Source organism: Typopeltis vanoorti, chromosome 23 (assembly GCF_054136105.1).
Source record: "Typopeltis vanoorti isolate ZY-2024b chromosome 23, IOZ_Tvanoo_1.0, whole genome shotgun sequence".
Taxonomy (NCBI): Eukaryota; Metazoa; Arthropoda; class Arachnida; order Uropygi; family Thelyphonidae; genus Typopeltis; species Typopeltis vanoorti.
The window spans coordinates 15,396,889-15,412,119 of NC_143571.1; the positions used below are offsets into that span (position 1 = coordinate 15,396,889).

At 32.3% G+C, this 15,231-nt stretch overlaps 2 protein-coding genes across 4 annotated transcripts in view; one reads left to right on the plus strand and one right to left on the minus strand.

Annotated features, from left to right (window-relative positions):
- Nucleotides 1–8,917, minus strand: part of LOC150093646 (arylsulfatase B-like) — a 34,417-nt gene extending 25,500 nt beyond the window's left edge. Inside the window, exon 1 of one of the 2 annotated variants that reach the window (XM_090412915.1) lies at nucleotides 8,780–8,917. The gene's annotated coding sequence lies outside the window, so the exon portion shown is untranslated. Of the gene's footprint in view, nucleotides 1–1,601; nucleotides 1,648–8,779 lie in introns of those variants that run through there. The other variant, XM_090412916.1, reaches the window with a different exon arrangement.
- Nucleotides 1,895–15,231, plus strand: part of LOC150093647 (arylsulfatase B-like) — a 42,272-nt gene continuing 28,935 nt past the window's right edge. The window contains exons 1-3 of one of the 2 annotated variants that reach the window (XM_090412914.1): nucleotides 1,895–2,068; nucleotides 5,026–5,149; nucleotides 6,715–6,874. In XM_090412914.1, the coding sequence (XP_090269040.1) occupies nucleotides 5,051–5,149; nucleotides 6,715–6,874 (259 nt within the window). In that variant the 5' untranslated portion in view covers nucleotides 1,895–2,068; nucleotides 5,026–5,050. Of the gene's footprint in view, nucleotides 2,069–2,710; nucleotides 2,838–5,025; nucleotides 5,150–6,714; nucleotides 6,875–15,231 lie in introns of those variants that run through there. The other variant, XM_090412913.1, reaches the window with a different exon arrangement.

The following is a 15,231-nucleotide window of genomic DNA, read 5'->3' on the forward strand; positions in this document are numbered from 1 at the left end:
AGTACAAACAATTAACGTAAATATATTTCAAATATGTTACTGTAATAGGATTCAATGCATTGCTCTCATTATAATACTGTAAAATTGCAGATTTAATAGCTGACCTTCTTTATGTCAGTTGACAATTTCGGTGTAATAATCTATATGTTGCAACATATCTATGATATGTTGCCAGAGTAGATTTAAATTCATTCAGAATCCACCCACACAACACTCACAACTCTCCACTTATACATATTTTTCACTCTCTTATTAACAATGCCCTTGCTCATTTTCCAAGGTTGGACCTAATCTTTGTTCTCCAGCGTAAAAATATCTCCCATGTCCGTCCGAAAAATACCTTTGAACAGCTCAGTTACTTCAATAATGATGAAGAAAGCGAGTTCTTGTACAATAATAAGAGTTTTGCGGCTAGAACATTTGACGAAGTATACACTGATTTATTTATTTTTAATACTTCATAAAATTTAAGTAATACGCTTTAGTTTTGTTCTTGCTGAATTAAAGAGACTTAACTGTATATAGCAACGCTATCTAAACAAGACAGCGAGTGCAGGAAATAACCGCAAATTTGCTAGTAAAAAATTAAATTAAAATAATTCATTTTTTATGTAATTTTGCTAATTAAGAGATTGAATGATTTTTATTAATACTACAATAAACATAATATGACTGTTATAGTATTATTTTTTTAAACATAATTAATCATGATTTATTTCAAACATAGGATGATGACCAAAATATTAAGGCCATATTCCATTTTGCGATCATATTTGATTATTTTCTTTAAATTTCTTATATTTTAACAGAATTAGTAATTTAATAGAAGATAAATTTCGTATCATAATGATTAAAAGAAGAATAGATATGCATAATAATAATAATAATAATAATAATAATAATAAGGACCTTTAAGTGTCACGGATTAAGGCCTCGATCTGTCCATATTGGCTTACGTAACCATAACGACTTAATCGCATTATAAAATCTATTATGAATTTCTATACTTTATTCTTTTGAACAGCTTCGTATTTCCTTATAAAAGTATACAACCTTTGAGTGAGGAAGATTTACGATAAATTACAATATGTACACAGTGCACGACAGCTATTTCAACAGCAAAAATGGTAAAAAATGGTGAAAAAAGATAGAAGAATTAAAGGCTAATAAAAAAAAAACTTCTGTTGAGAGTTATAAAATATTCTTAATATTGTCAAGATAACAATTATTAAGTTTTCAAATGTCAAGAAAGTTACGTTTCATTTGTTAACGTTTATTCATTTCTTTCAGCGAATAAGATTATTACAACCACACAATCTCTTTGGATGATGTATTTATATTTCAAAGAACTTCGTTTGAGTTGGATAACTAGACAATATGAAATGTGATGACAATGAAGTAATCTTGATTGGTTAATGCGTTTGTGGTGTGATAATTTGCCAGCGACACTATTTGCATATTTCGTCAGTGCACATAAATCATACTGATCTTCATTTTCGCTAAAAGTAAAGTGTGATTGTTTTATTGCGCAGTTGTTTCAACACTGAAGAATCCTGGAACCAGAAAACATTTTCGAAATAGAATAGCTTAAAGAATCTTACCTAAAATAAAAATCGCTCAGTCGAGATGCATTTCTTGACATATCTATTCGTTATTCGTAATCTCTTTCTGTAAGGAGCCAGTGCGCATGCGTGTATTTGCGTAATCGTCTGGTGTTGAATAGTTGGTGATAAAATTTTAAGTGCTTCAACGTACGTAGTTCATTTTGTTTATAAATGTTATCTGCCACATGTTCTCGTTTAATTGTTTTATATATTTATGATACACTCAGTTATCTGTCGTTGTCTGTCTCTGAGAAGTAAAGAATGCCCTAATCACGGACCTAGTGAAACGATGTGATAAAAATTAATATTTGATTAATATCATCGTGAAAAATTATATATAATTAAAGGGTAGACTACATTCATCGTCAAGTATAATATTACCACGATGTTTTTTGGAGAACTGAAGTGGCTGGCCTTCGAAATATCTTCCCCTCATTGTAACTTGCTTGCTGTTTATAGCTTTCGTGAGTGGTATTTCAAAAATTTATAATTAATTATCGGTGCATAAAGTATAGTTAAACCCGAGAATTTTCCTTATTTTCATATTTATCTTTTCTAGGTTGAAATATTGGTAGCAATAACACGTATCAGCATTATAATACTTCTATCATTCAACCGAATGAACTAGAAAACTAAATTGAAAAAATAACCACTATTTCCATTGAAGAAGTCAGGTGTTTTCATTCGATAATGTATCGCGAGACAAAGTTGATATTTCCTAAGAATAAATGATTGATTCTCTTCGCAAATCGAGGGTTTTTTAATACAATAGATAACTAGTAGGAGAACATGATCAGATGTCGCAAACCGACGTCCCAACTGCATTTGGAATAACTCTAAACATACTAATCCAGCAATGAAAAAAAATTACGATTGGAGTCTTTATTTTAGGACTTTAATAATAATAAATCTTCTGAAGAATAAAATCTGTACTCTCATCAGAGAAATATCGTACAGTCGCAAAATGATATCAGCAAGATTTCAGATTTTCTATTTTCATTGGATCAGAGTTTGAAGATTTTATAAATTCTTATCTACTGCACTATTGCAGTCCAAGCAAAAACTTATTTACTTCTCGAGTGCCATAAATACTCTTCAAATGCTAAGGTGCTGTAAAGGTTCTCATGTAGGAATGTTTATAGTCATTTCACAGACTATTTCATTGATGACAGACACACCTGGAATGCATCCGTTTTGTATACCATAAGACTAAGTGTTAGAATTCTGGTTCAGGTTAGAAACTTTATTGAAGTCTATTCTAGACGTAATAAGTCTTTTTTTTTTTAATGAGTTCTTTTAGTTTTCTTTTTGAATATCTTTAATCTGTACTCTTCTTTGCCATGCATGTTTCGTACATGTGACTTCCTCTGAATGTACGTTTTTTGTCTTATTACAGTTATTTATTTACTTGTTTATTCATATACGTTTTGCTAAACATTATAACCAAATTATACTGTAATAAAATGGTTTTCCTTTTATTTGTAAGCAATAATATCTGATTATTTTTCGTATGTAAATATGTATTTGACGTGCATCTAAGAATTGCTACATAGGAAAAGTGGTAACTTGTTACAATAATTAGCGGGCCTAGTTGACCGAGTGATTAACATATCCGCCTTACAACCAACAGAATGCGGATTCAAATCCCACCGTTGTTACGGATGTATGCGATTATTTACCGGTTTTATCGGACTAGGTAAAAAAGGAATAAAAAAAAAATAGGAAAAAATCCTTAGCTTGCAGACAGTACTAATACACTGTGAGTTTACAGTCTTTCGTGGGATTTTTGGTCCCTCAAAACAGGCATACTGGTCCCGTGAACACACAGATCTACAAGAATAAATACTTTTCCCTAGGAGATGCAGCAGAGGACTCGGAGAACCGGCTGTATTCAGTCTCAATGACTCCTAATCAGAGGACTCTGCGGTCCTAAAGGTCAGATCGGTTGAAGAAGACTGAATGATAACAATAACAACGATTGTTTTGTTGTTATTGTTATTGGGCGATAAATAATTAATAATAATTATACACTGTAGTGTATTATTATCAGATATTGTATGTGTGCCGCAACAGTTCTTTCTTTCATCTTTATTCAGGATATTTTCAATTAGCCAGAACTGCTATGCCACAAACTAACCTCTTTTCTTATTAACTTTCCCTTTATTGATGCACAAGTATGCAAGTTTTCCACGCATTGTGATTTTACCCGTGCATCCCACGCAGCAAATGTGTAATCCAACTCAAAGAAGATTTCAGTCCATATTAATTTATTCTTCTTCATGTATGAGCAAATGAACAGGTACAATATGAAAATATTAACCAGGATTCAGGAAAAGAGACACATCCACAGGAAACACAGATGCGTATGATAATATTATATCTAGTCATCATAGCTTAGCATAATAATAAGAATATATATTCGCTTGACACGCTTCAGTATCCTCATGAATATTTTTTCTTTACTTTCTTCTCATAATATGATGACAAATAATTCAAAATGCTAGCATATCGTCAGTGAAATTTGAGGCTTGTCATCTTTATTCCTTTTTATATTCCAGCTTTAAATTCCCATTTATATCATACTTTATTTTGGGCGGGGGGATGGAATTACATGTCGATTCATACTTGTCTGGTTGGCCCAGTGCTTTAACTGCTTAGCATATCCGTTTCATCATGCCGGTTTAAACTTCATCGTAGATATTGGATGTTTTAGATTGTCTTTAGGTGGGAGATGAATTTCAACTACTGGGATAAAAGCACTAGCCCACACTTATTGGGTCCTGAAGTGGCTTGAAAAAGTTTCATGTTTTTGGTCTCCAGAATAATGTTTCTGGATTATATCGTGAAAGCGTATTCTTTCACGAAAAAATATTTCGAAACAAATGATATAAAGGCTATTCTATGTAGCTTCCATTTTCATTATGAAGTCATGTGATATGCATTGAACTCTACAGACATTTAGATGTTCAAAGTCGATAGAACTTGAACAACAGATACTACAGCATTATTAACTAAACAGTGAACCCTCGTTTGCATAGTTTGTTTTAAATAACTTCAAACGTATTCCTATAACTAAAAGCAATGTCAAATATTCTGTTTCTCTAAATATTCTATTCAGAAGATGATTGTGATTATGTTTGTGATTTTGCTGATTATTATCTATAATTAAAAAAAATATTCTTAAAAAGAAATATAAAAATAAAAGCAGTCCCTTTCTTCTAGAAATATTCTGTAAATATGGAGATAACCTCCTATGCTGAAATATCTGCAACAGATCATCTTTTCCTTGTAGCTTTTACAAAAATGTATGGGAGTAAATCCCGTATGAGTCATTAATATCTTTTTGTTTAGTATGAATAATCGTTGCTAAGAGCGAGGTATTTGCTTCACTATAACTAACTCAGATGTGCGTTTATTGCAGATTCCTTATATATCTGTAATTACAAATGACAGTGCTAGAGGGAAGTTGGACAATTTTGATGGGAATATGTCTTGTCAAAGCTGGTACTCCTCCGCATATAATATTCATAATGGCTGACGATTTGGTAAGAACATAAATATTCTCGGATATCTCAATTCATTTAGTTATTAAAATCAGGTAAACAACCAACGTAACTAATCTTAAAAATGCACGTGGAATACCCCCCTCCCTCTCTCTCTCTTTGTGTACGTGTGTGTGTGTGATTTTCTATTACATTCAATTCTTGTTTCTCGTTTCTGTTTTTTGTCTCATCATATTTAGCGTTCGCAAAATGTAATATTAAGATTGATTAAACCACATTTAAACTTTAAGAAACAGTCGATGGTTGATATAAAGTACAACTATACCTAAATGAGTTCTGATTTTCCTTTATTTGTAATCTAAATGTATTTATTTATTTTTATTTGTTGAATGAGCAGAAGAGAAATATACAGACGCATAATGGGAACAATTTCTTTAATGTGTGCAACACGTTTCATCACATGACAAATTTAAAAACCCTGCGTAGTTCCTTTCACACCACAAGATCTCGGCACAGGTGTTCATGGCATTATCCAGCTGTCCAATGCTTCAAGTTCAGCTGGAGAGATAGAGAGAACATAATGGTCTATCTCACTTCCCTCAGTGAAGCTGAATAAATCTGAAAGTGGCAGTTAAACTGCTTTAAACCTTTTAATGTTTATAACTATATACACATTAAAAAGTTTATATAGTTATAAACAAAAAAGAAAATGATCCGATATATAACATAAAAACTTTCGAGTGAAAAAAAAGATGCCAACGACTTTAAGATTATTTGCATACGCTATTATTCGGTTACTTTTTTCTCTTTTTTTTACCATGTTTACTCTTTTAGTGTGAGGCCACTATTCTGCTTATTGAAGGGATGAAGTGGCTCAAGATGTTCAGTGTTTGGTCTCAAGAGCAAGGGTTCCAAGTTATCTACCAACCTACCGTGCTAATAATAACATATTGTAGGTTAACCGCCTTTCATGGGTAGGACTAACATTATTATTATTATTATTATTATTATTATTATTATTATTATTATTATTATTATTATTATTACGTAACACCTTCAAGGAGTCCAAGGACTTATCACGGGAGAGCACACTACTCCACTACAATCCACAATCTCTTTTAATCGTCTAACTACAAGACACTACGCACACACAACCATCAACACACTGACTCAAATAAAATTACAGTAACACACTGGTACTGTCTTAATATGTGAATCGGTTTACTCTTCCTTAATTTTCATGTCTTTTGATCAGTTTAATTATATTCATTCTTCAATTTCATTTTAACACGATATAAAATGCATCAGAATCTAGGCATCAGATAAACACGAAGTCTTTAATTTACAGAAACAATCAACCATAAAAAGATATCTGAAAATGAACAACAGCAGTTCTTAATAAATACGAGGACTTACTTATCAGTTCTATAAATAACACTATGAACAGATACATCACGAAGTTATTTAACTTCCTATTCAACATCTGATTCAATATCCTGATACACTTTTTAATAAGCACAATCGTATATATATTTGATATTGCATGCCTTTTTCTGTTTCACGTATAATATTTCTTTCTTTGATACCTAATCGCCTCATTTTTTTAGGGATGGAACGACCTCAGTTTCCATGGATCTCCAGAGATTCCAACACCAAACATAGATGCTTTAGCAGCTGATGGAATACTGCTAAACAATTATTATGCTATGCACATTTGCAGTCCCTCTCGTGGAGCATTTATGACTGGAAAATACCCTATACGATTAGGTAAGTTGTCCGAATCACATACACTATGTATGTGATTTGAAGCAAAATTAGCTTTGAGATATTCACACCTTTTGATGTGGATTCCACCCACGAACGTTGTAAACCGACATTACACATAACTTAATAGGAGATGTATTTTATGGGTAATGATAATTTCTTGTAGGCTGCAAATTCAAGCGTAGAAATCCAAAACAACTCGAGTTTAATCTTCTATGCATGCCTGATTTCTTTTTTTTTTTTTGTAATCTTTTGGATCTAGTTCCAGTATCATTAATTCACTATTTTAATGTTTGTCGACATTATATTAATAAGTTTCGTATAGGAAATAGCATCATAAGATTAAAACGATCACATTGGAAATCGGAAGTTGTAAATAGATGAAGTTGTAGACAGATGTAAGGTCAAAGGTTAAGCGAAGTTAAACAACTTTCTGGAGTCAGGATTAAAAACAGTACCTTTTTACTTTTTATACAGGATATATAATATTTTTTCCCTATTTTTTAAATCAATTTTATATATTTTTTGTTTATTTAATTTTTTTTATGCAGTTTTCAATTACTTCTGCTATTTCTTGAATGTGTGTTCTCTCATTTGAACTATTGATCTAGAGACCAAACACGAAACTTTATCAGCCATTCAGCCCTCCAATAAGCGGGGCGGTGATCTCACACCGGACAAAGAAATTCATCGCATGGCAATATATATATTTTTTAAATTTGAAAATAGTATCATGAAAACAGTATTATTAACATTTCTTTAAAACTGCAAGAATTTAGCGAAAAAAATGTTTTGGTTTAAGTTTGAAAATTAGACTGAGATAAATCTGCAAATTTTTTATGTGTATCCCATTCAGGAGAGTTTGTAATGCTGTAGTATATTAAAATCATCGATGGGATACAAGCTAATAATCCGGAAACTGGAAATACGTTTTATAAGTGAAATTACACATCACAGAACCAAATTGTCTTATATGAGAGGTGTAGAATTTCACAAATAAAACAACAAAAACTAGACATCAGTCTCAGAAGACACCGTAAAAACAATCATGAGTACTGAGAAATACAATAGTGTGAGCTTGTCTAAATTAGTTAAAACTCCTCCGATTAAACAGTTAGTGTAATCGAAGGAGCCAGGATCTAGATATTTATGGAAAGATAGGGCTACTTAAAAAAGGAAAGGAAAAATAATAATTGGAAATTGTTTATCAGGAAGTCAGACAAAGGAAGACCTTCGAACATGGGTGCAGGGGCACCGGTTACCGTTCAGTAAACAGTGATGATGCCATTTAATAACACGTAGAAAACCTTCTGAATCTGATATAATATAATATGAATGGCTTTAGAAACAAACTTACTATTAAAATTTTATAGGATGAATATTACGAGGGGAAGGGGTCTGGAAAGTTCTGATAAACAAAAAAGTGATTGATCTTATCTCCGTGAACTGATTTTTATCAGTTCATGGAAATAGGATTAATCACCTGATCAGTTGATCGGTTTTACAGGAAGAAAAATCATCTGCTTTTTCATTTGAAGCCGTTATAAACGTCCCCTCCCCTTTATCTTACACAAGACCAAAACCTATTTCTTCCCAATCAATCACTGTCGTCACAGCGACGACAGCGCTTACTGAATCATTTTAAAACAAAATGAAAAAAAAAATTAATATTTTTTTTTAAAATTAATTAATTAAAATAATATTAATTTTAAAAGGATGGTTCAGCTGCAGATTCCAGTAATATAGCTTATTGGCCAGGACAGAGTTTAGATTTATAACTAAATCTAAACTCTGTCCTGATGCAAAAGCACTCTTTCAAAGCAATAAAAATTATCATAACATTAACTGCTTTAACAAAACTCTCATAAAAAAGAAATAAAAAAATTCCTATAAAACACATTAACTTGCCGTTCTAGCGATGAATCTCTTTGTTATTTGGCTACTCTTTAACGCCAAGTGCGCACTATAAATATTAATGCATTGCCCTTGAAATCTCACTAAATTATATCACACCATACACTGAATGACGTGCAATCTCATTCCTTCTGCCTTAATAGATGCACATGTTAAAGTAGTTGTATTTTTACACCTGTACTTCCGTTGTACTGCGAATTTATATTTTTTTATAAATAGACTATAGAATAGTCTATAGGGAATGGGACTATAGAAGCCACGCTGAAATAGCGTGGATTCTATAGTCCCATTCCCTGCATGTCGTGCGACATAATTATCTCTTTCATTCTACCTTAAGTGTCTGTACTTCCTGTTCAAGTCTCTGTACTTCCTTTTGTACTGCGATTTTATGTTTTCTTCTTCCGCCTCTACAGAACTACGACTAGATTTCAGCGAACTGCATCGAACTAAATTCCCACATTTTATTGTTGTCTTTGAAATAGTGTGGATTCTATAGTCGATTTTCTTTAGTTGGAGGATTAAACTCCTCCTGTCCAAAGACCTCGTTTTTTTTCCCCTGGAGATCTTAGTATTATGAAATAAGTAACGTTTCATTAAAAAAAGTACATTACTATGTCAGGTGATTAAGGATGTTTTGTTATAATTTTATTTCTTCTTTATTTTTATTTATGTAAATAATAATGATTTTTTAAACACTTTATTTTGTTTGCATACATATAATAATTACATTATAAATTAGAGAAATTACAAAATTTAAAGATTATAAAAATTACATTGATTTCTGATTCTTTTTACACAATTACAATAATCGTCTTTAATGACATTCCAGCTTTTAATTTTTACAAAATTCAGCACTGAGTGCTGCGTATGTGATTCACTTTCTACATTGCATTTCAATTAAAATTTTGATAATATTACTTTTTTGCATTTGTATTTACAACACGTGTTCTTCTAATATTAACAATGAAGATTACACGGAATTTTTGAATAATGGATAATAATAATAATACGATAATGTCTCAGATAATTCTATAATTCAGACATTCTATACATAATGTTTACACATTATGTATTAGAATAACGATTTTTCTATTTTCATCGTACAGAGTATTTACTTATTTGCAATTAATGAATATTACACTTGATGCTCTGTACATTATGCTGTACGCAGTTTAAGACGCATTATTTATTTTCAGTATTTTTTCTTTGGATACAAATTCATGTACTTTTTTTCATTTTTCTTTTTTTTTCAAAATCTGTATCTTCGTTATTATTATACACCTTACTGACTGTTTTGTTACATAATTTGCAGTCTTTGATTATGAGGATTACGTGTAGATGAATGAGGCAAATTAATCCCACCTACTTCGAATCTTGGGTTAGCTTTTATGAAGAGAATGGATTCAGCCTTCACTATTTATGTTGTTTTTACTGTTTATGCATGGTATGTAGGCATTGGATGTTGGTGATTTGTAATGTATATATTATTGTTAATAGTATAGTAGCTTTGTTGGTATATTTTCCAGAGTTCGTGTTTTAATGTTCTGTAGTTGTCTACGTGTTTTAAATTTCTTGGTAGACTGTTGAGTTGCGTGGGTATCTGATGTGATCTGACAAAAGAACCGTATGAGTTGTTCAAGGGTGTGGGGATGTAGAGGGTTGTTGTCGGTCGTGTTATACGATATGTATCTGTGTTGTTTCGATAGGTGATTTTGAAGTAATTCCTTATTAATGTTATGTAGTGTTTCAGATTTTTAATGCTCAGGATTCTGTGTATCGCCATGTGCTGGTCGGATATTGGTTGTTGCGTATAAGGTGTCTAAATAACTGTTGACACGATTTTCCTGTGTAATATTTCTAATTTTTTTAGGTGGCTGTTTGATGTATTTGCATAGACTGTTATTCCGTATCTGAATAGGGATTCGCAAACACCGGATATAGGAGTTTTTTTTTATGTTAGATGGAATAATGTCTTTTACTTGGAAGAGTTTTGCTGCGTTGATCCGGAGTTTGGTATGTAGGTATTCTATATGTTTTAAATATTTAAGATAGCAATCTATGTAGAGACCAAAGTATTTTGCATGTGTTACCGGTTTGATTTCAGGACACTGGCAGGTTTTTTGTTGTTAGTGCAGCGGTATGTGTGACAGTGTATCGACAGTAGTGTGGAGCGCATGATTCTTCGGTTGTATATTATCAACAGCTGTGTTTTGGTACCGTTGATTACAATTGTGTTTTGGCAGGAAAATGTGATTTCATTTAGGTCTTGTTGTGCTTTGGAGAGAGCCATGTTGATGTCTGTGCGGTCTCATCTACGCACTGAAATATTTGATTTCTTATGGCCATGTAATGAACATCATTAATGTATGTATTGAATAGTGTGGGTGATAATATGGCGTCTTGAGGAACACCGTGTTTTATTTGTATATCCCGTGACCTGTAACTATTTTTGTTACTTGTGTTCTGTTTGAGATGTAGTTCTTGAACCATGTATGGAGTGTTCCTCTTATACCTATTGAGTATAGTTTGGTGAGTAGTATGTCATGTTCAAGTGCATCAAATGCTTTGGTTAAGTCAAGCTGTATAAGGCAGCGTACTTGTTTTTTTCGAGAGCTTTGTTTACTGTGTCGGCGATGTCTTCTAATAAAGTGATGGTGCTTTTCGTTTTCTGAAAGCCGTATTGCTTTTGTGGGATGATGTTGTGCTTCTGTAAATAGTTCTGTAGTCTGGTGTGCGTTATATTTTCTAGAAGTTTTGAGATGACTGGTAGGGTAGCAATTGGTCTGTAGTTCTGAGTATCGTTTCTTTTGCCGTGTTTGTATATTGGCGTAATTACTGCAGTTTTTAGTTGTTGCGGAATAATGCCTGTGTCGAATATTATGTTCACGAGTCTCGAAAGTATTGGATTTATTTGTTGAAAGTGTGTTAAAAGGTCTGTGAGTCTTATTTTGTCTATTCCTGGAGTGGTCTTTGGTTTTAGTTGTAGGAGTGCTTTCAGTTCCTGTTTTGTTACGGGTGGAAAATACATAGTTTATTGTTGACTTTATGTCGGTAGTTTTTTGTTGATCGTTAGCAGATTGTCGTTTTTGAGTTGTATGATATTGTTTGTGAAGATATGGTTGAATGAGTCTGCTAGTTCCTTTTGGTTTGTGTCCTGCCCGAAAAGTTTTGCAATAAAATCTTGTGCTGAAGTTTTCTTTTTTCGAGTTACTAATTCGTTGAGTGTAGCCCATGTTTACTTCATGTTGTCGTTATATTCCACGAATTTTTGGAAGTAGTAGTGTCTGTTTTCCCTAAGTATTTTTGTTGTTAGTTGATTTCTTGTGTTTTTGTATAAGGTTTGCAAGTGTGCTACCGGGAGACTTTTTTAGTTTTTTCCATAATTTTTTTTATAGTAATACTGTGTAGTATGTCGCCATTTATCCATGGATTGTTGTCTGTTTGTCGCCTCGTTTGTATAGGCTTTGTTGCTTTTTTGTATATTTCTGTGAACGTTAGTTGGAAATTCTCATATAAAGTTACAGGAATCATTTATTTTAAGTAGGTAATTCCAATCTGTATTTTTTATGTGGTTATCGACAATGCTCTTTAATATGATCGAGTTTTGTCGACTTTTGTGGTGGTGGAAAGGGGGGGGGGGTAGGTAACGTAATAAAACGAAGTTGAGACAAAGTAGTGATCGGCAATTTTGACGTTAATTACTGATGATGATGTGTATGTATGGTGGGAGCCCGTATGTTGATATGATCAATGCATGATTTTGTTATTGAATTCTTATTTCTTCTCTTGTGTGGAGCTAATGGTAGGGTTTATTTTGTACTGACTTAATATGTCGAGGTATGTGTTAATGGTTGAATAAGTGTGGTCAAGAGTATTTATATTAATGTCTCTCCTATTAGGATCAGCCTATGTGTTGTACGGGGTTCGATGCTGCTTAGCTATGGTTCTAACTTATGAAGAAAGCTGAGCGGATTATTATCTGGGGATCTGTATACTATGTTTATTGTGTATTTGATTTTGAACATGTTTGTGGCTATTTGTGATTTCCAAAATTAGTGTTTCCGCATGTTCGAAATGAGTTTGTTTTTCTGTCACATTGTATTTTTCTTTGATAAGTGCCACGATGCCACCTCCTCTTTTGTTTGGTCATCATAAGTTGTTGGTTTGGTAATTATTAATGTTGTATGCGTAAATTTCTGTGTTGTTTATTGCAACTTCGGTCAATATAAGCGGATCTATGTTTGTCATGTTGTAGTTGAGAAGTGTTATCAATGTAAGCCAGTGATTTGGCATACTTCTTATGGTTGTGTGTACGATAGTGAAGTCGATTTTGGTGGAAATGTTGTCTGGCCATTTCCTCAAAGAGCCAAAGACCTTGAAGTTTATATTGTCTGACTGGATATCTGGATATGTTCGCCTATATTTGAGATCTCCATTATATAATTTTTAAATGATTTCTAATCTTGTTCTTAAGGATGTGAAGAGTTAGTGTTTTGTTAATAATAATAATAATAATAATAATAATAATAATAATAATAATAATAATTTTTTTTTTTTTTTTTTTAAACATTTTATTATGTCTCAGTATAAATTACATACAATAATAATATTTACAATATTTAAAATAAGGTTTATACAGAATTTTTGAATTTAGAATATAATAATAATAATTTTTTTTTTTTTTATAAACGACTTATTTGTTTTTGTTTTTACAATGAAAGTGATAAGGTTTACTATCACACAGAGTATCTGCACACACACAATGAAAAACATATTATCTTTTTTGTACAGTACGAAAATTTGATATACAAAATGCAGTGTACATTTTATAAATATGAGTATACTTTTTTTTTTTTTAAACTAGCTAAATATGGATTGGCATCAATGTGCACTCAATTCACGATACAATGCAGTAATGCAGCGTACACTCACAATTCAATAGTAATAATAATACTTTTTTTTTTTTTACATTTCATTATGTCTCAGTATAAGTTACATACAATAATAATATTTACAGTATTTACAATATGGATTATATACATTTTTTTTTTTTTTTTTTTAATGTCTCAGATGAATTGCATACATAGTTGCTGTAGTAATTATATGTATATAATATTTATAACGCATTACAAGTGTATAACAGATACTTGCAAGTTAGTAATTTTCTTCCTCGAAGCTTAGCAGAGCTTATCTGAGGAAGATAATAGATGACAGAGGGTGGTGGTTTTATGGTTGTGTTCCTATAGTGGTCACAAGCCAGGTGTTGATTTTACTGTTTGTTGGTACATGCTTAAGACTTCGACTGCTATTACAGTTTAACTTTTTTTTTTTTTTGTGAAAATAGGGTTGGATTTAGACATGGTGTGTTTGTTGCTTTGTGTTCTTGTAGTGATAGTTTTTGGAGAGGGGGGGTTGTCATAGGTTTTTTTTTTTTTTTGTGTGTGTGTGTGTGTGTGTGTGTGTGTGTGTGTGTGTGTGTGTGTGTGTGTGTGTGTGTGTGTGTGTGTGTGTGTGTGTGTGGTGGGGGAGAGAGAGAGAAACAGGAATTGCTCTAATTTTCATTCTCACTATAATATTTATATAGTGCCTGTTTCAGCTCTCTGTATGTTCCTAGGTTTCTGTTGTCGAATGGCAGTTTGTTTATCATGTCAGGTACGTAGAAGTTTCGGGTGGCTTTGCCGTGATGATTGTTGTACTTATATGTTATGTAGTTTGTTGACTGTGGTCTTGTTATTTGATATGTTGTTCTGGTTACTCTATATGTTGGACTGTAGTAGTGTTTTAACATGACTGTGTAGTGGCGTAATTGTTTCACCTTAAATATTTTGTGTTTTGTCCGTGCTTCGTGCATAAGAGTGGGTTGTTCCCAGAATATCAGTTTTATCATTTTATCTTGCAACCATTGTAGCCTGTTAAGTCTGTAGTCTGCGCAGAATGCGTATGATGTGATTGCATATCTTAAAATGTTTTCACATAATGCTTTATAGATTAGTATTTTTATGTGGGTTGGGGCAATGTCTTTTAATCTGTATAGTTTGCTTGCTATTATCCTAAGCTTGGTATGTAGGTAGTTTGTATGGCTATTCCAACTTTGATCTGCATCGAAGTGAAGTCCAAGGTAGCGTGTTGTTTTCACCTGTGTGATGGTTGTGATTTTAGGTTCTGCACTTTGTGTATAGGAGGATGAATGTTTGATAGTGAGATATTTTGTTTCTATGGGCAGGGTTTGGGGGTTTTTGAATATCATTAGCTTTGTTTTTCCAGGGTTTATATATATGCCGTTTTCGGTTAACCAGTTAGTGATTTGATTGATGTCGTGTTGCATATTTTTGTAAGCGATATTTGCAGTGTTGTGAATGGATACTATGGCAGTGTCGTCTGCATACTGGAAGATTTTACTTTTTAGGGGGAGTTGGCTTATGTCGTGTGTGTATATGTTAAATAGA